General features: G+C 44.0%; 1 protein-coding gene across 2 annotated transcripts in view; it reads left to right on the top strand.

Moving 5' to 3' along the window:
- The window catches only part of CACNA2D3 (calcium voltage-gated channel auxiliary subunit alpha2delta 3), an 853,665-nt gene that overhangs the window by 769,324 nt on the left and 58,963 nt on the right, over nucleotides 1–25,378 (top strand). For both annotated transcript variants that reach the window (XM_081073057.1, XM_081073056.1), the window contains 2 exons: nucleotides 8,321–8,383; nucleotides 11,504–11,574. In XM_081073057.1, coding sequence (XP_080929183.1) covers nucleotides 8,321–8,383; nucleotides 11,504–11,574 — 134 coding nt within the window. The remainder of the gene's footprint in view (nucleotides 1–8,320; nucleotides 8,384–11,503; nucleotides 11,575–25,378) is intronic.

Genomic DNA, 25,378 nt, shown 5'->3' with positions numbered 1-25,378 from the left:
ACAATTACTAATCCCAATTTATGGTAACAGAACTGAGGATACTTGGTTGGGTAGTTGGGTGACTGACTGGATGGTTGGTTGGCTGGTGCAATAGATGTGGTTTGGATAGTTGGTTGATTGGTTGGTTAATTAGTTGGCTGGTTTATTGGGTGGTTCCTGGTTGGTTGGGTGGTTGGTTGGTTGATTGGTTGGCTATCGGTTGGTTGGATGGCAGATGGATAGTTGGTTAAACAGTTTGATGAATAAAGCAATAATCTTCCTACAACCCACTCTGCCCCTGTGGATCCTCACATACAAAAACAAAGGCAAAAACAAAGGCAAAAGACAACTAGAATAGTTATCAAATTCACAATTAAAAGTAGCATACTTTTTAAAAGTGGGAATGAATTCCCACTTAGAAACATCTAATATATGCTTGTTGTTCAATGACTGATTTCACAGGTAGTTAAATGTACAAGCTATGGAGCTAAGATAACTTTGCAGTGTGACTCTGACAGTAATAGGCTATGTGACCTTGGACAAGTTTCTGAGCCTCTCTGTGTCTCAGTTTCCTCAGCACTACAATGGAGATAGAAATAGCTACCTCACAGAGTAATTATGAGGAATGAATGGGATGATATATGAAAAATGCACGGCACAGCTCCTGGCAATTGCTAAGCACTTGATAAATGTTAGCTATAAACCAAAAATGTCTGCCAAATTTTTCTTCCCTTAGCGTAGTGGTTCACCTAAATCTAAACCCTCAAACAGCAATATGCACTTTACGCAATTGTCAATTTCCCCTGGGTGTCATAAGTACAAGGTAAGATGTATTCCTCACTACTAATGATTATCTTCAGCAGCCATTGGGATAAACCTCCATTCAAATGTCCATTTTTAAAGATTCACATTCCATTCCATTTTTAAAGGTTCACGTACTTTGAAAATTAAGCATTGCATTTGCTTTGATTGCCAAACTTGATCTGATACTCAAATGTTCTCATTTTGCAATTTGTGACTGCCACCCATTTCCCATTTTGACTCTTCAGTTTTGGCTTCAGGCAACCAGTTGACATTGTTGTAAATGGAAAAGCCATCCCAGCCATCCTACTGAGTCCCCTTTCCAACCTTTCGGCAGACTTTTTCCGTGTGTCATTCTACTTTCATAACTTTTAATTAAGCCTTTGAGACGGTGTCCCTCTTCTCCCCCGACTGCCCTCAAGTGATCAGGTCCCCATTAAAAACAGGTGTGGGGGCTCATTAATTTCACATGCTCATGCCTTCTCTGCACTGAAGACCTGGCCCAGCTCCCTCAGACTTACCAGACACGCTTTGCCTTGGATCCACTCTGGCCCCCTTGTCTCACCCACCAGTGGACTCCTTGGATATTGGCTGGAGTGCCCTGGGTCGTTGGGTGGAGTCTGTCTGTCCAGATGTCTTCCCATCTTGTGGAGATGCATCTTTGGTTGTCCCAGGCAACGACAAGATTTTTAAGGAGCTCCAGTCCACCCAGGGTAAGCGTTAAGTTCAGAGTATAGAGGCAGTACCTCATATACTCATTCATTCCGTCAAGACATGTTTACTGAGCCTTTCTCGTGTGTCTGCTACCTCTTGACCCCTGGGGATCCAATGGGCAGCAGAGTCAGGAATGGCTCCTTGTGCTCCAGGAGCTAAGTGGTTAGTAGGGGGGATGCCATGTGTAATTATCAACCGTAGTAAGTGTCATGAATTGAATTAATATGGGGTGCTCAGGGAAGGCTTCTCTGAGGAGTAACATTTAAGTCACTGAAGATAAGAAGGGCATGACATTGAAGACAATGACCAGAGCATAACTGCTTTACAGGCATCGATTTCCACATGCACGGGACTGACGTAGCAAAGGTTTATTATAGTCTATGGACACCTGGGTGGCATTCAGAAGGAAGGGAAGAAAGAAGGCCATGCCCACCTCTGGTGTCAGTCTGATCCATGTGAACCATTATCTCCTCAAACTCTCTCTCCTCCCACTGACCTTTCCAACAGCCACCATCTTCTGATAAGGACACAACACTCTGCAAAAAGAGTGGACAATGAGAGGTTCTCTCCTACTGAGGCATTTGGAGGAGATGTGGGGGCAGTGAGTGGGTAGAAATTTTCATATTCAAATTCAATCGCCATCCTCTCTGATTCCAAAGGAATAGAGACTAATAGTCGTGGTTAGACTTGTAAGGCCTTTTGGGCATTTCCTGTGGAATCTGAAATGCTTCCTTGAAGTATGACAGGCTGTAGGAAGGGCTAAATCAGGTAGCCAGGTGCCTCCATCTCTGGAATCACCCAGCCCAGCCAGTGGGGGCTGGAGGGTCATTGGAAAAGCTATTGAGGACAAGGGCACAGGTGACTCCTACTAGGTACTTCTGTCCAAAGTGACCTCTTTGCATTTTGATAAACAAACAATCAAAATAGAAACAATTCATAGATACAGAGAATGAATTGATAGTTGTCAGATAGGAGGGGGTGTTGGGAGAATGGGTAAAAAAGGTCAAGGGATTAAGAAGTACAAATTGACAGTTCTAAAACAGTCATTGGATGTAAAGGACAACACAGGGAATATAGTCAATAGTATTGTAATAACTATGTATAGTTATCAGATGGGTGCTAGACTTACCGGGTGATCACTTCATGAGTTATATAAATGTCTAATCACCCTGTTGTACACCTGAAACTAATATAATATTGTATGTCTACTCTCATTGGAAAATAAAATTATTTTTAAGAGAGAATTTTGACATGATGGTTGACCTATGATGAAAAGATGACCAAGTGATGTGAAGTAAGGGCCAAGCTGTTCCACAATCATTTTATTAGGGGTCTGATTGTGATACTTGGAGAAAAGGTAGCAAGAAGTGGCACCTTGTGTGCCTGAGATGCAGAGACTCAAGCCCCACCATCAGGTGTAAGAACCCAGCCATCTCCCTTCTCCCTGCTCTCTCCTCTCTCTTTCTCCTCACTCATGGAAACAACAGGCAACCAATCTGCCTCCACAACCTGTTGCTATGAATTCTGGAACAACTTCCCTCTCTGAGAAACTCTAAATGTGTAGCATTAGGATGCTTATAAAGCTGGCACATATTAGGTGACCAATAAACATTATTTGCTGAAAGGATGTCAGCACAGTTTCTCTGAGGGCTTACTCTCCACTACGCACTTCACACCGTGCTCAGCACTTTGCACTCACCCTCCCACTTAATCTTCTCAACAACCCCATGAAATAATTATTGCTATCTCCATCTTTCAGATAAGAAAACTGAGACTCAGAGTGTTAACAGACTTTGTGCAAAGTCACACTGATAGCAAATATCAGAGTCTCTGATTCTCAAGCTAGTATCTTAGCCTCCTCGGGGCTAATACCTTCTTCCAGAGAACACAAGCTTGGTGCTCTGTTTCTCACCTCCAGGTACCCTTCCTTACTGTCTGACTGCCCAATTTCCATGTCCGGTTTTGGGCTTTCACCTTGGCTTCTGCCTGTTCTGCCTTTGTGACCTGGAATCAGACTTTTCTGAGCAATATTGCATCATCAAATAGTTGAAGAAAGATGTCTTTAAAAAAAAACAACAACAACAAAAACCAACTTCTCTCTGCCTTTCTCCCTCTCTGTCTTTATCTCTGCATTTTTCAGACAACCACATCCCTAGATGTTTTGTCAAAGGTGGCTGTGGAGTTGGCATCTACGACAGCTGTAAAAACGTAGGGCTCCATTTCTCCAGCCTGTCAGTCTACTCTTGGAACAGGGTGATGGGCAGACACCTTCTGAGAGTTTTGGCTTAATAATGGAGGAAAAGTAGTGCAGTGAGGGAAAGCTAAGAAAATATTTCCTTCGTTTCCTTTTACTGGAGGGGGAGTGGAGAGGGCAACTGAATATTATTCGTTGTAGAGAGACATGGAGAAAACAATTGGTCAGACAGGAATCTGGCTAATTCTGTCCTGATTTTTCCATAATCCAGTGCTCTGCTCACCTAATTCCAGTGGGCTTACTCCACGCCACTGCCTGTCTCAATAATAATTTAATCCAAGTGGTTGTTGGCAGGGAGGTCTGTTCAGGAAGTCATCGTGGTGACTAAATTTACCTAACACAACAGCATTGCCTCTGAAAACTTAATACCATCTTTCAGAGTCAGCGATCCAGGTCCACTTCAATGACACAGCATCCTTGCTTGTGACTTGTGATTTTCTCAGTGATTTGCAAATTATAATGTTGGCAGTATCTGTTTTTTGCTCAATAGTGTGCCCAGATCTTTGGATTATCTATGTAACCTTGAAATTCAAACTTGCTCATCAATAAATACAGTATGGCATCTTCTCTGCCACCGAGGTCCTGTCACGGAATCCTAATGTAAGGAAGAAAAAGTAAATTAAAAATAAATTAAAAAAAATGTTAAATGGAAGCATGGTCCAAGAAGTAAAAGCCAATTGGTACTCAGTGTAGATGAAGCAAATGCTATTCCCCAGTCCTGACCCAGGAGAGCATGCCCAACATGCTGGAGCAAAGGGGAGGCGCCTTTGGAGCAAGGGGAAGCTCATGCATGCAGACGTCCAGGAACCTCGGTCAGCCCTTTTGTTCCTTTTCCCAACACCAACTGGTAGGATGCAGAGCAATCAGACCAAAATGAGTGGATCACCAAGTGGATTTTTAGATGGTAGCTTATATAATGTTTTGTTTTGTGTGTTTTTTCTTTCATAGATTGTTCCTTAGCAAAAGATGGGGACGTACAGAAAACCCCCCTCAGCTGTCTCTGACTCTCTTGGTTTCAGATATTAATTTAAAAATAATGCAATTGGGGAGTCCAGAGACCTAAAATTGGGGTCAATACCACTTTACCAAATGACCCCAAACACCAGTTGGTTTTTGTTGGTTTTACTTGTTTTCAGCCATAATAATAACACTCCAGACACTAGGTGTCTTAACTGGTCTGGCAGGTTTTTCTGTCATTTGTGATGTTTTCTTTGGTGACATGTGGCAGATGAGATGTGTCCTTAACTCTATGTATGTTAAGGGATGACTTTTCTCGAACAGGAAAAGCCTTCCAGGAGCCAGCAGGATCCTCAGGACTGTAACTGTGTCCTGTTGTCTTTGCTGAGGGAGATGACTGGGCTCGTGGAAGCAGTGAGCTTTGGGGTCCCATAGCACTGCACTCATGTCTACTTGCTTCACTGTGTAACCTTGGGGAAGGTAACATCTCTGGCCTCAGTTTTCTCCTCTGTCCAAGTGGATAATCCCTACTTGACATTGTGAAAAGTAAGAACTGCATGAGCTGATGTCCTCTTGTAGCCGCCATTCTTCTTCTTTTCTTTGTCTTCTTCTTGGTAGTATTATTGCTTTATTCAGCCTATTAAGTCATCACATTAGAGAGGATCACATGTTTTAAGGAAAACTTCTTGGTGTGCTCGTTTTCCACTGGTGTTCTCCCAAACTTACCATCTTTCTATTCCTACAGCTTGGTTTTCCAAGTTCTGAGTTAAAACAGCTTTACCTCCTGCTCTTGAACTCTCACCTCTCTTCCTTCCACACCAGAAGAGAGCGGGGAGCAAGGGCGGGTACCTGGCAGGCGAGTCTCGTAGTGGAGCCGCCCTCCATTCCACCCACTGCTCGCCCGTATAAGGAGCACAGAGGTCCCAGTTTGCAGCACATTATGAAACATTTCATTGAAGCGTTGTCTCTAAATGAAGTGGAACTTGTGAAAATACATGTATTTCATTAAAGAAACTTAGGTTATAATTGCAGTTGTACTCTAATTCTACAAACAAAGAAATAAGTTTAGTGGGGTTTGGGAGTTGAAAGGACAGTTGACCCTTGAAGGACACAGAGGTTGGAGGCTCCGACCCCACACACAGTTGAAAATCTGTGTGTAAACTTTTGACTTTCTAGAAACTTAACTAATAGCTAGCCTACTGTTGAGTGAAAGCCTTACTGATGAAATAAACCGTCGATTAATACATATTTTGTATGTTATATGTATTATATACTGTGGTCTTACAATAAAGTAAGGTAGAGAAAAGACAATGTGAGAAAATCATAAGGAAGAAAAAGTACATTTACATTATTTATTGGAAAAAAATCCACATATAAGTGCACCAGCACAGTTCAAACCCAGGTTGTTCAGGGGTCAACCGTATAATGTTTCTGATAAAATTATAAAATTATAAATGATATAGAATTCTTTACACTTGATTTTCTCAGAATGAACACAGGAGAGTCAACTATGGTACAGTTTGATCAGTTATCCCAGGAGCTTCTATTAGTCCCTTGTTTTTGAACGCATTTTCTTTGGAAGCCTCTTTCATATTACCTGTGGTGGGTTTTTTTCTTTTCTTTCTTCATGTGTTACCTCTGACAGATCCTATTGTGCCAATGGCTACCTCTGTGATCGGAGCTGATCTCCAACCTCACTCTCTTGGACTTCATGAAATCTTGCCTCTTTCACAAGATTTTTCAATTGACTTTATAATCTATTTCCTTTGCACCTGCCTTGTATTGTACAATGTATATAATATTAGACAAGCAGAGATACTGACCAAAGATATAGGTCTAATATAAAGAGTACTATTGATTGGCTAGGAGTGTTTGAGTAGGAACCGATTTTATAATGAGGGGTGCGTTACGATAACTTCTGATTCTCTACACACCTGGGAAGATTTAGAGAGTCAATATCTGAGTATGGAGGCCATTCCCCTACTCAACATGTAGTCACTGATTGAATTGAGGGTCACCTCCTTTTGTTTCAGTGTCTAGGCCTGGAAAATGATGATCGTGACACTCAAATAAACGAGGATATAGATTTATCTAATATGACCCAGTGTAAACCGGGTTAAAACTCATTGGAGTACTAATCTAAAAAAAAAAAAAAAAAAAAACAACCAAACCAAACAAAACAAACCCACTGCTGTCTGAAAGAACTTTCTACAGTGATGGAAATGTCCAAAAGTATAATCATTAGCTACAGCTACTGTGAAACACTTGAAATGTGACTCGTGCCACTGAGGAACTGGATTTTTAATTTTAATTTTTATTTATTAACTTAATCTTAAATTTAAGTCGGCATGTAGTTCCCGGTTGCCATATTGGACAGCACAGCTCTATGAGATTCCTTCCGTAATGCTATCTCCAAAAAACAGAGAGTGGAGTTTGTCAGGATTCCCACCAGGGCCAAAGCAGTATCCATGCCGCTAAGAGCTTCTTCAGGTAGCAAGAGTGTGACCAAGTTACCCAAGTCATTCATCTGGCTGTCTTGAATAACCGAGAGACAACCCATTGCTCATCAAAGCAGCCAAATCTTTTACAAAAGGGGCTAGCAGGGTGTTTCATTTTCTGCTGACCCTCCACCACTGCGTACTACTAAAGATGAATCTTTCTGATCAACTCAGTGCTGTACTTTTTATGCCTGACTAAGACCAACTCCGTGGATAGGTAAATGTCCCAGAAAACACCAGCCCTGCGGTGACCTGGAGCGAGGGCGAATTTAGCTCAGGGTAAAGATATGTTACAAATTAAATGTTGCAGTTGGTATGTAAAGCTGCAATAAATAGAAACTGAGTTACATCAAGGACGGAATTAAACCTTAAGTTTAAACTCCACAGCACTGTAATTAAAACTTAGCCTGTAGCAAATCATTCACTTGAGATTAAAGTAGTGTGGGGGAAGCAGAGGTTTGGGGTTACCTTGCTTTCCACAATTTATAAGTCTGAGCTACCAAAAGCTAACAACCCTGCCTCCAAATCCAGCTCCCAATTAAAAACACAGTTTGAAAACCTTTAGGAGGCCTGAGGGGCCCCTTTAACAGAAGTCAGCCCCTTACCTCCCCTCCCCCCCCCCGCCTGAGTCTATGAACAAATTAAAAAATATTACCTGGTCCCCTGATGGTCTTCTGAGCTGTCGCGGTGTTTTCATTGATACACCATTAGAGTAATGACACTGTACTGGCGTTTTGCTTTCCAAACAGCCTGCCCTTCAACTGCTATGAATATGGGCCTGGGGCCTCTGAACGCTCTGTTCCTGGGGAATATTGTTCAGGTCATATAAAGAAAATAAAACGAAGACAAACTGTACTTAATGATTGTTTTAATGTATAGTCTTTTTTATCCTAATCTGGGGTGTTCAGGCTTGCTTGGTGTTTAACTTTTGTTGGTGAGCTCTGCACATGGTAACAGTGGGGTTAGCTTCACCCTGGCATTACCTCCTACAGCCAGAGGCATTTCCAATTCCCCAAAAACAACCTAAAATAGGTTGCGCTCGGGTTGGAAGTACGTCATTTTGTGTAAAAGCAGTCTGAGGATACAGAGTTGAACCTGGGGTATTTTTATTTTCTAGACTGTGAACTGTTACCTCATAGACAATAATGGATTTATTCTGGTGTCTGAAGACTACACACAGGTGAGTGTGAAATTTCTCCCAACTCAGAGTAAGGCGGTCACAACGTGCTTGGGTCAAGGAAAACAAATTATGGTGTTAAAACTTTGAGACAATGATCTATATTTAAGAGGTAATAGCAGGAGATTATAAAACCGTATTTCCATCCTTCTAAGAATGTCAGAGCCTACTTCTCAGCAGGCCCCAAAGAGTTTTTACCTCCCAGTGGGGGGCAGGGGGGTCCTGTAGAGCTCAGGGTCTGCTCTCTCACTCATAAAATGTTCAATTTATAAATCTCTTTGCCTCAAGGGTAGAGGTGCCTTAAAGAGTTTGGGCAATTTTAAGGAGTTTTCCTCCTTTTGATAGTTTATCTTCATATGTGTGTGTGTGTGTGTGTGTGTGTGTGTGTATGTATGCATTGTATATAATTTTTATGTACATAGACACAGATCTATATCCAACATAATTATTCTTTATGGTTTTTGCTTTTTGAAAATCGGTTACCTGAGTTCGAAGATTAACTTGGGCTCTCAACACTGAAGGACAAGAATCCATAGACAGACAAAGAATGTCCTTCATTTGACTGAGCCTTGTGGAGGCAGGAGGAAAAGAGATGGAAGAAAAACAAGCTATGGGGCCGAGCACAGAAATCTCCACTGTATTTAGAAATTATAAATAAGTTAAAATCAATAGTATTTTAATAGAGAAACATGGGTTTCTCCTTTAAACCTTTGTGTGTGTGTGTTTTGTGTTGTTTTTTTTGGCAATTATAAATTAAAGTAGCATATTAAAAGAAGGTAAAATACAGGCATTTAGCAGTGTGGTATTAGTATAGAGGTCAAGGGAGAGGGTTTCTGGCCGAGCTCGAGTCCTTTTAACTGGTGTTGGGATCTTGTGTACTTCACTTAACCTGTCCGAGCCATCTGGCGGCTCTGTAAAAGGAGGATGGATGGCTGACGACGTCAACCTCCTCCTAACTCTGGTATTTGAGGATACTAACATTTTATAATGCAGTCCCATTTAAACCATTTAAAATTCTTTAGTGGTCAGCAGTACAATAGGCCCATTGATGCTTCATAAATTAGTTAATTGTCCTTGCGTGTGGCTCCTGAGGGTCAGAGCTTAATGCTCCTTCATTTACAAGCACTGGCCCCAGGTAACATGTGGAACTGTGCTTGTTTCCTCTCTTATCCAGAAGATTGTTCTGGGATTTTTAAGTGTGCCTTTAGTGGGTAAAAAAACTCATACGATTGAGACTCAAACTGCGGACACCCCATGTCCTCAGCTACTGAACATGAGTGGACATTGGACAGTTACTAGTAGAACAAGGGGAATAAGCCCATGAAACAAGGCCAGGCTCTGAGGCAGTAGCAAAGTCCATAGGCCTATGGTCATATGTCCATTTGGCTGGCAGGAAAAACACTGAGATAGTCAATGTATGACAGATGGAACCTAGACCTTTCAGTGACGAGCACACTATAGGATATGCAGATATCAGACTATAATGTTGTGCACCTGAAACATATGAGGTTATTAACCAACATTACTGCTTTTTTTTAAAAAAAGAAGAGTCATTGCTAGAGCAAGAACTCAAATTAGTCACCTGTGAGGAGGAACTCAGTCCTCCTGCCATAACGGTGAGAGGCAGAGAGAGGAACCTGATCCTGGGGGAGAAAGGGCGAGGCGCATGTGGTTCAGTGGTGAGTGCTGGAGCACAGAAATAGCAGCTCTGCCGAAACCATGGCCACTGCACGTAGGCTCTGTCCCCTGCTGTCTCTCTGTGGAATACGCCTAGAGCGCTGCCCAGGGAACCCGCCGGCCTGCTCTGCCTGGGTCTGTTTGATATCTGATCTCCTGCAACCCAGTTAGGGTAATTCTTCTTCATCTAACAACCAGTTCCATTGACACAGGTATATTTACACACATGAAATACCAATGTCCTTCTTGCTGGGAAAGCACATGCCCACAGACTTTCCCAGAGGTTCTAGTGCCCCGGGAGTGAAATAGGGTCAGTGCCATCTTTCCTCCTTCTTCCGCCTCTCTTTCTTGACATTTTGGCAAAGTCCATATAGGTCTTTCTGCCCCCAAACTCCGAGGAGCATGGTTGAGGTCACTCATTTGTAATGGAATCGGGATTCGGTATGGAATGTGTTAATTCAGGCTTTTAGAGAATTTTCCTCTACCCGCCCACACATAAGCTACAAAACCTCAGAACAGCCACAGTAGAGATAGGGGTTCTCTACTGGTCCATTGGCCCATTCCAGGGTGTTGGCAGAGGGAGGCTTTGCCCTCCCTCTGTTCTCCTGTACTGCATACACCCTCCCTGCCGTTAGTGGTTCCGGGAGCCTGGAGCAAAGCTCCAGGATGTTCATCCTTTTTCCACCATTCAGTTTACCAATCTCAGCCAGCACCATGAACTAGATTAACAAAAGCATCATCCTGGTGATGAGGAGGGACTGCTGGTCCTCACAGGCCTGGAGGACAGCCCCGGAGTAGGAGTGGGCCACTGGAACCCTGACTGGCCATGCTGTCTCCTCAAGCGGCCAGACTGTCTTCCTTCTTGTCGACCTAGTAACTGCCTGTGGACAAAATGGGAGTGTTCCTCAGAAAGTGATCCTGAAAAAGGACATTTTCTCCACTGTCGGAAATTTATAGTGCCGATGAAGAAGACTGCTATATTTCCCTAAACAGGTCATCCAGGAATTATAAACAATTCTTTTTTATTACTACTTAGGAAGCCCTTTCACAGCCTGTTTCTGTCTGTATGAAGTAGTTTTAATCACAAGGGATTGAGTGCAGATTAATGCTTACTCTGTCCAAGGGTAGTGGTGTGTGTGTGTGTGTGTGTGTGTGTGTGTGTGTGTGGTGTTTTAATTCCAGCTCTCAGCACGTTACACATGCAAATCCCCTCCCTCCCACCCCTGCCAGGCACTGTGGGACATTCACATCTGCTTCCTAGTTTGCTCTGTTATCCCATGACTATTAAGACCTTTTCCACTTATAGTATGTAACAGTAGTCCTGAAAACCTGCCTTTGCTCCTGTCAGCTCCAGGACAGACTGTGTCCGTTTTCCTTTTTCTTCTCTGGTATTTGGGCACATTATTTATCTACACTTCCTCATGGGTCTTCTTTTCTTCCTCGCAGACTGGAGACTTTTTTGGTGAGGTCGAAGGAGCTGTGATGAACAAATTGTTAACAATGGGCTCCTTTAAAAGGTAAGGATTTTATGGTCCCCTGCGCCCCCCGAGAAAGTTTGCCTAAATAAAATAAAACAAACCAAGGTCAAATAAAGCAAGCCCAGACTTGACCCCATGGCTGGTTTGTACTTGTGTTCATGCTCCAGAAGATCTCGCTGAAATTTGATGCCTCTTGCATGAGTGTTAAGAGTCTTAGAAACACAGCTCACAATGAGTTTCCTGTTCACCCAGCATAGAGTTTATTGGAGGCCAATAGCGGAGCCTGCACTGGGACCCAATTATTATATATCAGTCTAAGCAAGTGAGTGTAAAAGAGTAGGAAACTCTTTTCACTTGGTCAGAAAGAAGGAGTGTGTATTTTGTCTCACGTTGACAAAACCAGGGAAGCTTGCTAGAAATCTGGGATTCGGGGATGGAAAGTGATATTTAGAGACTTGTTGATATAATTTTAGAAAATCAAGTGAAAGGTCTCAACACCTGCTCCCAGATGGAGGTAAGTTTACATCTGTTGCTAGAAGAAAACCCAGATGGTGCCAAATTCCACTGGTGGCATGTACTGCTCAGCTGGGTCCTGAGAGCTCTCACTGATCCTAAGTAAAACTTGTGGAGGACATTTTCCTTACAGTGCCCCTCCTCGGGAAGGCCAGCCATGCTCTTGGGAGCACAACTGCCTATGGGAAAAGCCATCACCCCATGAGATGAGGATGGCAGGGATGTCTTCCCAGAGTCAACTTGTCTTCCTTCTCTTGGCCTCCCAGGAAATGGCCACCTTTGAAGTGCTGCTTTCAGGGGCATATTGGATGCTGTTAAATATATAATAGCAGGAAACACAAGGATGGACCTCAGCTCGCCTGTGAGAATCATTTCACATTGGCTGCCAGTGGGAAAGCCAGTCTCCCCGTTTATTATTCTCCTGCAGCTGAATGGCCAGGAAGTGTTAGCTCAGGAAATCAGACTTTTAAGCCAGTCAACAAGACCAACTGAGCACTGTGCTGAAAGCAGGGAATTCAAAAATGATGACCCAATTTTTGAGATTCCGTAGCTTGTTTGTGCCAGAAGGAGGGAAAACAAGAAATGCTATTAAAAAAAAAAAAAATGGCATAACTCCAGCACTCCTGCAATCTCTAACACACGTGCTTTCAGGCCTGCCCTGTAGCAGAATGTTCACTCCTGCTCAATTCCCTTTTTAAAATTCAAGTACGGTTTTTAACTTTTTTAGCCAGGAGTCGTACACATGCTTGAAAACTCTGCTTGGAGCTGGACTTGGGTTGCTACGGAGTTTTCTTGAACTTCTTAAAGCTTCCCAGGGTAGCTTCTGGATTGTCTGCCATCCAGGGCACCACTGGTTTTTCATATCTTTGTGTGGATGTGTACATTTGTATCATGTTAGCTTGTTTTCAACTTGGTAGTGGGGGGAGACAAAAGATGAGGAATAATCACACACATGTTTCTCATTTGAAAGCATATTTTTCAACTTCTTTAACAAAATCTTTTCCCCCCCTTTTCCCTCTTGGATATTTCTTTTAATAGTTTGTTGGGAGGGAGAGAAAAGGTTGTAGTGGAATTTTAAATTCCTAGTCTTCTCCTTAATGTGGGTAAAGTAGGGTTGGCATGAATCTAGAACTTTCTTTTACTATGAGAGTAGCTAACACATTTGAGAAGAGGGAAGATCTGGGGCCTTTTCTCCATTTGAACAACAACTGCTGTCATGTGGGAGTAAGTAGACACACCCCCTGGGCCTCTTTGAAGGGGCCCCTTCCTGGGTCTAGGAAGAGCAATGAGAGTTTGGGTTTTGGAGTCCGATGGATTGGGTTCAAATCCAAGCTCTGACATTTCCTAGCTGCATGACTTAGAATAAGTTAAGTTACCTCTGCAAGCTTTGGTTTCCTTACAGGGCAAATGAAGATGGTAATAATAATTACTTCCATGGGTTGCTGTCAGAGTTAATGAGATAATAATAAGCATAAAGTTCTTACACAGCGCCTGGCATATATTAAGGACTCAATAATTGCTAGCTGCTGCTGTGACTTTTGTTGTTGTAGATCCTTGCTCAGTCTTGGCTTTGCTTTCGGCTTGGCACCAGGCTTCTTCAGCACTCACACATTTCACAACAGACTTCCCAGGACACCTGATGACGGGGTCTCCTCTCGGGATCCCGCCATCCTCATTGAAATTAGACCTGCATGCCCTTGCCCTTTCCAGCGTGCTGTGCTTACTCGCAGCCTTAGGTTGACAGTCTTTTCATGAAGAAGAGAAGATCTGTCCTGAAGAAACAGTGACAGGATGCAGCCAGAAGTAACTGACAATGCTCTGAGACAGAAGTCTTGTGCCGTGTCACACAGGACACACGCAGGCTGAGTCGCTCTGGCGACATGACTGGACCCAGGGAAAGCTTGGAAACGGTTCACTGAGAGGACCTCTCATCTCAGCATCTTGATCAGTGCCCAAATAGCACAAAGTCTTTTTTTTTTTTTTTACTTGATCTGCTTAGACCCAGCCCTAAAGAAATGAGTTTCGTGTACAAGAGCCCTACAAATCATCTTCTCCAGAAAGACAGAGTTCAGAGAGGAGAACGTTGTGTTCCTTGATCCACCTCCCCTCGCTTTTCTCCCTCTCTTGGTGTATATCTGCTGCCTCCCTCACTCTCTCTCCAATGCTTGCCTGTGTGATAGCAGACTCTTCCCTGGATTGTTTCCTGGTGACCTGACAGCCATTCTACGCAGTAGTGCCATCAGAGAGAAAGAACATTTACTTCTGCGTCTGCAAGGCCATGTAGAAGGCAGAAGAGCCACTGACGGGTGTGAACACATCCCCACCTTGAGGGAGCTTTGAGAAGGCTCTGCAGCAGCGTGTGCAAACCATCTAAGAGACAGAGTGGTCCCACTTGGTCACTTCAGCTGAGTCTCTGACTTGTCTCTGTCCACCCAGCTTGCGTATGATATAGCATCCAGGGGCCAAGTAACACACTGGTCACTTGAGCAGTGTGAAAATCATGGTCACTGTGGCTACCTTCCCAGAGCCCCTTCCACACACCAAGGCCTGGGTGGCACCTGAGACCTGACCTCTTGAAATCCTTTCCAACAACTCTGTGAGACAGATATAAACAGGACCAGCTGCACAATCTGCAGAGGAGAGAGCAAAATGAACATAGGGGGCCCCTTGTTCAAATAGTGTTAAGAATTCCAAGACAGCGGCAGCAGAGCATTAAACCAAGCATGGGGCCCTTCTAAGTGCAAGTTTCTGTACAATTACACAGGCCATGTGCCCGTGAAGCCAGGCCTGGGTATAAATATACCCATTTAATGGATGGAAAGGATGAGGCTGGGAAAGGTTCAGAACTTGCCCTAAGTCTCTATGTAACAGAGCTGGGTTCAAACATGCTGCAGTCTTAGCACAGAGAGAATTTTCCGGTTTCTGCCCTTGACCTAGTTCTCTGTACAATCGCACTGTGTAGTCCCTGGAGCTTCCTTCAGTTCTGTCTGAGAAGTGAAGGGCAGCTAAGGAAGACACCTCAGCAATGTCTTATCTGGGCAAGTAGAGCTTTCAGGATGGGAGGCCACTGAGTGATAAGATCACCCCGATTGCTTTTAGCTGAAGTTGATAAATCGTTGAACAAAGCCACATTCCCAGGCTTCACGTGTTTTCTCCTAAGACACCAAATGCCTGGTCAGCTTTTTGGGTTTCAAATGGAGAGCTTCAAATGCTTCTTCATTCCTGTCATGGAAAGTAAGTGGACTCCCTGAGTTGTCACTCATGTAGGGTTTTTTATTTTAGCTGTTTTTCCTTTTCACCCATCTTCATGTATAGCAAGAGCCTTACTGTCACATCTCCCAAAATTCACACGCTGTGACACCCTTCGCTGTCATTAGCAGTGACTTTGCCCTTCTTACAACTAGCGAGAGAAAAATCTCATTTCAAAATATTTTTATTGGGATTCATTTATTTCTCCCTTTTCTCTGCCTCCAGTGATGCAATTTCAATGTCGAATATCCAGGGAGAAGTGAAAAATTATATATAGCCAGTCATAGGCGAGTATTTAGGTACGATAGGTTCCCTGATAGGGCCTCTGATACATTGGCCTTGAAATAATGAAGATTCAGGCTGAGCACCAGAATCACCACCGTGCGGCCTTAGACAGATGGAGGCTTTTGCGTCTTGGAGCTTTAGTGTCCTCATCACCAAAATGCGGACCTCGGGCATTTTGTGAGAATCGACTAAAACAAGATGTGAAAATGCTTTGCAAATTACAAAGCTATCGCAAAAAGGACATAAGATTAGCTCTTGGATCAGAGCTCCAAAAGTCTGAGATCTTTATTTACATTTTTTTTTTTTTTTTAGTCACTACTAATGACCCCCAAAATGTGGTACTGCATAGCAGTTACCTCCACAACGCAATCTTGGGGGTAGGCCTATGGGCCTGTAGTCTGTTAGTATCTCCTGGGAAGCTTTTCAGACACCTATGCGCCCCAAGAGATTCACATTCAATTCTTTCAGGGGTGAAGCCCAGGCATTGATGCTTTCTCAAAACATCCACGTGATTCTCATTATAGCCAAGGTCAAGAAATATGAAGTTGAAAGAACCTGGGTACCTGTTGAGATGCTGCCCACTTCGGAGCTGCATGAACGTTGGCAACTGTAACTCACTAAATTTCAGTTTTCTCTGCAGCAAAGTAGAAATGAAAAAAGTATTCATCGGCCTGCAAGTGAGGGTTAAATGGAATAACGCATGCTTTTAGCAAACATTCTTGTGCTTTCTGCCAAGGGGTCTTCCCTTGTTCTTTGTGTATCTAATTAAGCTTGAGGAAGGAAAGACCAATTGGGCACACCTGGCCTTTGGCTTACAGAGAAAACGGACCGCTTGCTAATAATTTGTTTTGGTTTTGGGGAGCTACTGATAGTTCCTATCTCTCTTGGTTGTGTCTTTTCTGTTTGGTTCTGTATTCTTTGTTTTGTAGTTGGTGCAACATGCCTGAGGTTTCACCTCTCCAAGACCATTCATATTTTCCCTCGGGCCCTGGGGAATGTCTCCCTCACCTCGGCCCATACACATACATTTATTAGCATAGTTGACTTGTGTGGAATTGCCTGTGGTGGCTCCTTCTGCTCTTTTAATTGCCTTTCTAAAAAAAGGTGACACATCAGGTAGAAATCAAGAGTTGGACCATTTCTACCCTTGTTTCTATATGATGGAACTGCTCTGGCACGACGGTGGGTGACTGGGAGCTTTCCCTGTCCTTGGTAATCACATTACATTTCAGTGAATGCCCCGGCCTTGGAGTCTAGAGAGTGTTAAAAGAGAAGTCTGTTATGTTTGGATGTCTGCTCTCCTTTAATGCCGACTGCCCCACTGATGTCTAATACTCAACAACTCATGTAATGAATGTAATGGCTTCTTGGCTTCCTGTTGACCTGACCATGTCCACAGAAGTATGCTTTGTCAAAGGTGGCGTTGAAGGGAACAAGAAGACAGATTGGCTCGGACAACTGAGTTTCTGGGCCAAACTTTCCGGAGTGCAGAGACGTGGAGATTCCAATGGACTGCTCTTTAAAATTCTAAAACTGCTGCTTGAGGATGCCCAATTACAACAATACCATCTTCCTCATAATTACAACATGTCTGATTTATTGAATACTAACTACAGGCAAGCCATTATTCCAAGCGGTTAATATACATTATCTTAATTAATCCCCGTAACAGCTCCATGAAGAAACCACTATCACTCTTTCCACTTGACAAAAGTGGAACTGGAAGTAGAGGCTCCAGGCGTTTTTGTAACTTGTCCAAGTTCGCCACAGCAGTGAGTGAGGAAGATGAAGTTTGAACTCATGTGTCTTGGATTCCAGCTTCCACACCATGGTCCGTTAATCACCACTCATCTTTCCCCATAGTTGGAACCAATTAAAACATTTTCTGCAGAGATATTTGTTTACATCCATGCTTGTTTTGCTTCAAGAGATAGTGAAAGGAAGTTTCTCAATCAGATTTGGAGTCCAACGTATCAACTAGTAGCTGGTCTTACTAGAACTAATAGGAAATCCCAAAATAACAAGGGGTTAAAGAATATAAGCATCTTTTTCTCTCTTACATGAAGGAATGTATGGCCACATCTTTTTGGATGTATGACCACATCTGTTTTTATCTACCTTCCTCCAAGTCGGCTATTAAATTCAAGGTTACTTCATGGTCCAATATAGCTACTGAGATCCAGCCATCACATCTGCAATCAATGTTGGCAGAAGGAGGATTCAGGGAGGCCCAAAAGGCCAGTTACAATTATTTATTAACATTTTGTAATAAATATATTTTATAATCAATTAAAGCTTTATTTATTAAAGGATTTACTCCCATGCAATACTTCTGCTTAATCACATGCCCTCACATAGCTACCAAGGAATCTAGGAAACGTGCATATTGAGAAGCCAGGGTCCTGCTTGGCAGAAGAAGAGAATGGATATTGGGAAACTATGATAGTCTCTGCCACATCCAGTGTTCCCCCGTTTGCTTCAGACCACACAAGTCCTTTCCACAGTGCACCTGGCTTCCTGTGATATCCTCGCTGAAAATCTTCCAAGGATGAGGCAGTGTTCACAACTCCTAGGTCTCCCCACATCCCACCTGTCCCGAGTAATCCTGGACACAGATGGTCAGAGCCACCATCTAACTGGTCTGACCATGATGCCTGCCCCCAGGCAATGAAAGCAGGAACACCTATTGGGTTGGACTCAGTGATAATGGCAACACCAGCCTCCTATGTACGGATGCCATGAGCCTCGGGTATGGGTCCCACATTGTGCTGAGTGCAGCCCAAGCATTGCCGTGGCGCAATGGCTGTGAAATGTACACATGGCTTCATGACGTTGGCAGAGTGCAAGGAAGCTCCCCGAGCATGCGCATTGCTGGCCTCAAATGGGTTTTGCATTGACTCATTGCTTAAGTGGAATTCAGCCATTTCCTTCTACTTCTTACTCAAACAAAGAAGCAAGAGAAATTTAATCTTTTCTATGTGGGATTAATCCTGATTCCATTTTCCCCTTCAGTCGAACAAGTAAAGCTAATATTCGCGGAAGGGGCAGGTGAGTGGGCAAAGAAGCAGCCAGCGAGGTGTGCCCCCTGGGCATCCATGTTCTCCTTTGACCCAAAATTGAAGCTGATGTGGCTGGGAGAGCAATCCTCTGCTCAGAGACGGGACACAGGTGATTCTGAGGTTGGAAGCTTCTTAGGCTCTCCAGGGCCATGTTCTAGCAGAGGACTTTCTCTTCTCAGTGCTGGAGTACTCATAGCAAATCGCTGCTGCCCTCCAGGGAAGTTAGAAACTGTTCATCCTTGAGGTTTGTAGATGGCACCCATCTGGCTGGTGAGTGGAGCAAGCCCTCTGTCTTAATCTGCTGGCGCTGCCGTAACAAAGTACCACAGACCGAGTGGCTTAAGTAGAAATTTATTTTCTCACAGTTCTGGAGTCTAGAAGTCCAGCATCCAGGTGCCTTCTAGAAGTCCAGCATTTGGTTTCTCCTGAGGCCCCTGTCTTTGACCTGCAGATGGCCTTTCTGTCCACATTTTCTCTTCTTGCAAGGATTCCAGTCACATTGGATTAGAGCCCACCCTAATCGCCTCATTTTAATGTAATCACCTCTTTAAAGGCCCTATCTCCAAATACAGTCACATTCTGAGGTACTGGGAGTAAGAGCTTCAACATGGGCATTTGCAGGGACGCAATTCAGCCCATAACACACCCCTACACATGTCCAGACTGGTCCTCAGCCCTGGGATGATATGCTGGTTTGTATGAGTCTCAGTTCCTCTCTGTAAGGCACTTACAGTCCACTTGAGAGGGGAGAAACCAAAAACACACAAGACATAATTGGCAAGTGGAACGCATCACATTCTTAAATTCATGGCTCTCAACCCTGGCTGAATATCAGAACTATTAAAAAATAATAATAACTGGCATCTGGTCCCCTGACCAATGAAATCTTGGGGGGAGAAGTGATGGCCAGGCATCAACATATATGTAAAATTTTTGAAGTCCCCCAGATTATGATTCTAAAGAGCAGGCGGGATTGAGAATTGCTATCTTAAATAAATGCCCAACTGTATACTCACAAGTGGCCTTAGGATTTGAGAGTGAGCTTATATCCCAGTTTCCAGATTCTTCTGCTGAGACCTATCCCCAAAAGCCCCCGAAGGAGCAGGATATCCAGTGAGAATCCATGCTTGGGAAGCAGTTGAAATGTACAGCTTTACAGAAGGCGGGACCTAGATTGAAATCCCAGGCCCTCCACTTAGCAGTGCTGTAAGAACCCTGGAGCAGGCTCACTTTCTGAGCCTTCAAATATAACCATGCCCCTGACATCAGAGGTAATGCCTACACCGCTGGCACAAAGTAACTGATTATTTCTTCCTGTTACTGCTTTTATTACCTGAGTGAGGTGCCGATGTGATTACTATCTGAAACCTTTTTTCTTTCTTTTTTTAATATTATCAGCACTTGTCGATGAAAAGCATTTGGTGCTCACAGACCTACTTAATCCATAGAATAAGTTAGGCTTTTCTCGCAGCTCCCATCTCTCTCTGGTGCTGCACTGCACCCTGAGTGGCCCCAGTATTCTGGGTGCTGGGCTCCTGGCCAGTGCAGCCACATGACGCTTATTCTTTGCTAATGATGGGTGCTCAAAGTAGATTTGTTCTAGTGATTTCCTATCAGAGCATTCAAAGGCAGCAAGGCCAGGGTTGTGTAAACTTACATATCTGCTGCGTTCGATGTACTGCTCTCATCTTCCAGAGCAGTGCATTTTCTGCAAGAAGTTGCTGTGGCGAGCGACGCAAAAAGGAGAGATGACAGAGTACCTTTTGGATCTTCTATTAGCACTCACATCAAAAGTCTGAGCTTTCCACTTCCCTGGCTTTCTGAGAGGTCAAACACGAGTCAGGCTTCCCATGGCCACAGCCGCTTTGTTGAGAATACCCTCTGTTCCTGCCCCGTAGCCTATCACTTGCAAGTTGAAAGCTGCCCCAGACAACACATTTTACAGATCAACAAAGAATACATATTTTTACATGCTACCTTCGTGAGTCACTTTGCTTCTCATAACTGTAGATTTAAAATGGCTTAAATATGTCCCACAGCGGGCCTCTATGTCAGATGCTTCCCTGTCTGGCTTTTAGGGCTGTATTTTTGACCATTAAGCGGTGTCAGGTTTGGGTTTTAGGCATACTGTTTAGCCAAAGTGAGTTAACTCACTGAGTTATTACAGGTAAGGTACCTGGCCTCACAGGCACAGAGTAGATGTTTGATAAATGCTGGTTGCCATAGTTACTAACAAGCCTAAAGTAGCTGAGCTCATGCCTTTGACATTCAACCTAATTCTTAGAAGAAATGTTTTTGTTGGTTGTGATTTTTGTTGAGTTGGAAAAGAACAGAATCAGCAAAATGGCTTTCAACAAGCCCTGATGTGATGGGCCTGTCATCTCAGGCTCTACCCGGTCCAGGAGTGTGTAGGGTTGTACAGGCTTTGTATGTACCCCTTTGAGCTTCTTTTTCAGAGACCATATCTGCCTTCTGTCAAAGTTTCAAAGAGACCTGTCTAGGGAGCACAGAGATGCTAATGATAAGGTCCAGGGGTTGAAGCTGCCTGGTGGTGATGTCATGGGGATTAAGGCACGTTATCTGTATAAGAATAAACTCCCCCTGCTGAGGGCAGCAGCACAGCACCAATCCTGGGCTGCGCCCCATGCTCGGGGCTTATTTTAGAGCCGAATGAAAGCAGGCAATTATCGTGTTCTTTAACTATAATCAGCCGAACAGGATGCAGGTAGCCACAAAATGGAGTTGTTTAAAACAGTAACAAAATCACTTCAAAAAGGGTAATAATCTGGAAGTCTCTCTTTCTGCAACATCTAGTTAAAGCTGTCTAAGTGTGGAGAAGACAGGGCAGGCTTGTTTTGTAACCCCCGTAGCAACCATGGTATCAGGAGAGCTTCCAGGTAAAATGAAAGGCAGGAACCCTGGCCTGGGGGCTGCCGCAGAGCAATTGAGTTTGGCCCCAACATGTAAACTACAGCCTTTGAAAGTGATCCCAGGAGAATCCTGAGCTTCCTGCCATCTGACTGTCAGGGTAGTTACCATGGCAAGACGCTCTCACTAGCCCAGCCAGCTGGTCCAGCCTGGCCCCTCAGCTTGGGTTGAAAGTTGATTCTGGACATTGGTTCTGAGACCTTATCTTGGGCAACCTTTTCTGGGACATTCCACCAGGACTCTAGGATGAGGCGCAGGGCTGAATTCTGTCTGTCAGACTGCTGCTGAGCAGAAGATACAGTGAGGTAGGAACAGCTTGGCCCCCATCTAATTCTGGTTCTGCCACTTGTTAGGTATGTGGAGTTGGATACCTTGTTTAGACTGGCGGAGACTTGCCTTGCCTCCCTGTAAAATGGGGATAATTAGAACTATCTTGTAGAGACATGTTTAGAAGAGTACCTTGCTCATGGTTGCCGAACAGAGTTCGATAGACATCAGTTGTTGTTATCATGGTCCTCAGCTAAGAAGCCCAGGAACAGAATTCCCTGCATTGTCTCTTGATAACCCCAGCACAGCTTCTGAAGGTGCCTTATGAGTACACTGCAGTAATGTGTGAATTTTACAGTTCATCATATGTGTCAGTGAGCTAAGAAAACCAAGAGGCCTGTCCATCCTCCAACCAGCTGGGTAAAGCCTGAGTCAATTCCCATTACATTAAACACCACCCCCATTAATTAATAATGGCAATGAAAACCATACTAATAAATTATAACAGCAGCTGCAACTCTGCCTTCTGTTGAATGCTTCCTCTGTCTCGTGCACTGTGCTAAATGCAACACATATGTAATCTTAGTTAATCATCACAACCACCCTATAAGGTAGCCATTACTCTCACCATTTTACAGATAAGGGAACTGAGGCACCAAGACGGTTAAAAAAATTGTAATAAGTTGATGAGTAAGGATGTCTGTGCTCAGGTGTCACAGACTTCAAAGCTGGCATTCTAACTATTAGGTCATGCTGCCATTTGTCATTTGAGCCTTTGGGAACAGTGTCGCTTTAAGAGCCCAGACTCTAACAAAGAACAAAATTAGGCCTTTTGTCGTAGTATGTCCACATACTTTTACATAGCTAATCATTTAAACCTCAGAACATCTCTGTGAGTCACTTTATAAGTGAGAAAAGGGAGCCTCAGAAGAGGGAAAGCAACCTGCTCAAGAGTTCAACCTGGATACATGGCAGAACCAACCGTTAAAACCAAGGCATGCTGTATCCACATGTACAAGACGCCGTGCACATGCATGTTCCACTCAACCCATGTGCCTCTCACCCCGGCTCTGGTCCAAGTTTCAGCTATAGAGACAGAGTAGGGCAGTAGGAAAAGGACGAAGCCAACAATAATTCTTGCCAAATCCTGGAAAGCCTTTCCAGGGTCCCCCGTGGAGATCCCATAGATGTGTTTGCAGACTGGCAGGCTGGGCCAGGCAGGCACCAATTGTGGTCTGCAGTTGGCTCTGTGGCTGGGTTACTATCAGGACTCTGTCAGTGATTTCTGTGAGAAGGGTGTTTGGGGACTTCCCCGACCCAGATACTTGGCTGGTCGTCCATTTCCAGCACAGCATTAAGTATGCTCCATATTAAACATCGTATTATTCTAGAAAGGAATTCCTGCGGGGAGAATTCTTTCCAGTCATGTGGAAGTTCATGTAGTATTGCAGTGTTAATATGTCATCTGGCAGCTGTTATGTAACTCAGGCTGGACTTTAAGTGTCTGTCCTTTGGGGTGCCCTGAATAGTGGGAAGGGGAGCTGGGGGGAAGAATGGAATGCATGTCTCCTTTGGAATAAGGTGTTTGCTCCATCTAAAAGCTGTTAACTTGCTCCCAGAAACTGCCATTCTCCTTTACTTTGTAAAATGGTTGATGGGAAACTAAAATATCTGAAACAATTATAAAGTAGAACTTCTCTGCAACTGAATGAACGTCATAATTGGGAGAAAAGCTATACTCTTATCACCAATGGAGAAAAAATGCACATTTTCTTGTTTCATAAACGGCACTGTTTTCAAAAGTAAGAATACACTCAGTATTGTGGTGGTGGTAATGGGAGTGGGAATTAAACCAATGAGCCAGCTGGTTTCCAAAAAGTTGCCAAAGTGTTGGGCTGATCTTGGGCCAGGCATGCCTCCTAGTGCTTGCGAGAGACAGAATCCCGCCATTCCTTAATCTGAAATGGCCCTTCCCGGCTCTGCGTGACCTTGGAGACATGGCTGAGGTGGCTTCCATCCAGATCCCAGAATCCAGTTCAGAATAGCATAATCCCTCTAGAGCAGGGGTGTCAAAACTGCGACCCGCGGGCCGATCCATTTTTTATTGGCCCACAGCAAATTCCAAAAATATATTTCGTTTACTTAAATAAACCAGGTGAGGCAATACATACTTCACCTCGAGTGAGTGGCCCAGCTATTTGTGTATTTTACCTCATGTGGTCCTTGGTGAAAAACGTTGAAAAAATTTGGACACTCCTGCTCTAGAGTATCCTGGTTCATGCAAATCATTCCTGTCAAACCAAAGTGATTATTTCATTAATTTGGGGGGGGGGTTCCTTTTCCTCTTCTCCCCAATACCATTATTCGTTTATTCTTCAAGTGTTACAAACCAGAATGTTGTAGAGTGTTGTCTACCTGGTGCTAGCAGAGCCAAACACTAAACACTGAGTATTGCAGTGGAGAAAGATTGGCTATTTTATTATGAATGGCTCACCCAGAAGAACGGGAAGCTAAAGCTCAGAAGCCCAGCTGCCTGATCCAGGAGATGGGGCAAGTTCTGAAAGGTATAGGGGAAACAGATATGTGGACGTGCTGGCAGGGCCATTTTTAATTGGAGGAACTTGGAGCTTGGCCATCTATGCTAAAAAGTGTTACTGTAGCACAGAGTCTTCCTGGACAATGGGCCCTCTGCTTCTGAAAGGGTGCTGCTGTTCATGTTGCGGTGATGTCCCCTTCCTTTGGTTGCTTGGGGAAAGGGTGGGGAAGACTTTGGTTCCCGGTACAGCTGGAGGTCAAAGGTCTCTTCTCTGTGCCTACTCAGCTGCGTGACTTGTGGTTTTGGTCTGTTGTCTCTGAAAGGCTACTCAGTATCTCGCTAGTCAAGACAGGACCATTTTGAGCTTGTTCTGAGTTCACAAGTGCAACATGACTGTGTCTCCAGTACGGGACTTGGCCATGTTCCTGGCGTAGGGGCTGAAAAAAATACAGCTTCCCTCCCACCTTCTAAGTTCTTCTATCTAGGCTAATAATCAAACTAACAGAGACAGATTAACAGGAGAAAACGTCCAAAGTTTATTCTATGAATGTACATTCGGGAGGACCTAAGAACTTGACCTGAAATGCATAGGGCAGTTGAGGTTTCTATGCCATTCCAGACAAAGGAGAAGGGGCAGAGGTCTAGGATTTCCAGGGGGAAGTAGGTAGTTCACAGGGAGAGGAGAATGAGGGAACACTTGGCAAACAAATTCCTGCTAGGCAGACCAGGAACAATGGGAGTCTCCCCTGTAGAACAAAGGTTTGGTGGATCCTTCCTATCTGTTATACTTAATTCAAATAAGCTAAGGTAAATATGCTAAAAGTGCCCTCCTAAAACAGGCCTTTCCATCTGAATTCCATTAGACAGGAAGGGGCAGGGGTCAAAGGTTCTTTCTGAGTCTTGTGCTTCTTAATAACCAGCTTCAAATCAATATCCCAAAAGGCACATTTTGGGGGTGGCAAAACTTTGGTCCCCTTTACCTTTTTGCCATCCCTGTTGGGTCTGC

This window comes from Rhinolophus hipposideros (assembly GCF_964194185.1).
Source record: "Rhinolophus hipposideros genome assembly, chromosome: 14".
Classification (NCBI taxonomy): Eukaryota; Metazoa; Chordata; class Mammalia; order Chiroptera; family Rhinolophidae; genus Rhinolophus; species Rhinolophus hipposideros.
The sequence above is the reverse complement of the archived record's forward strand: the minus strand, read 5'-3'. Positions and strand labels throughout refer to the sequence as shown.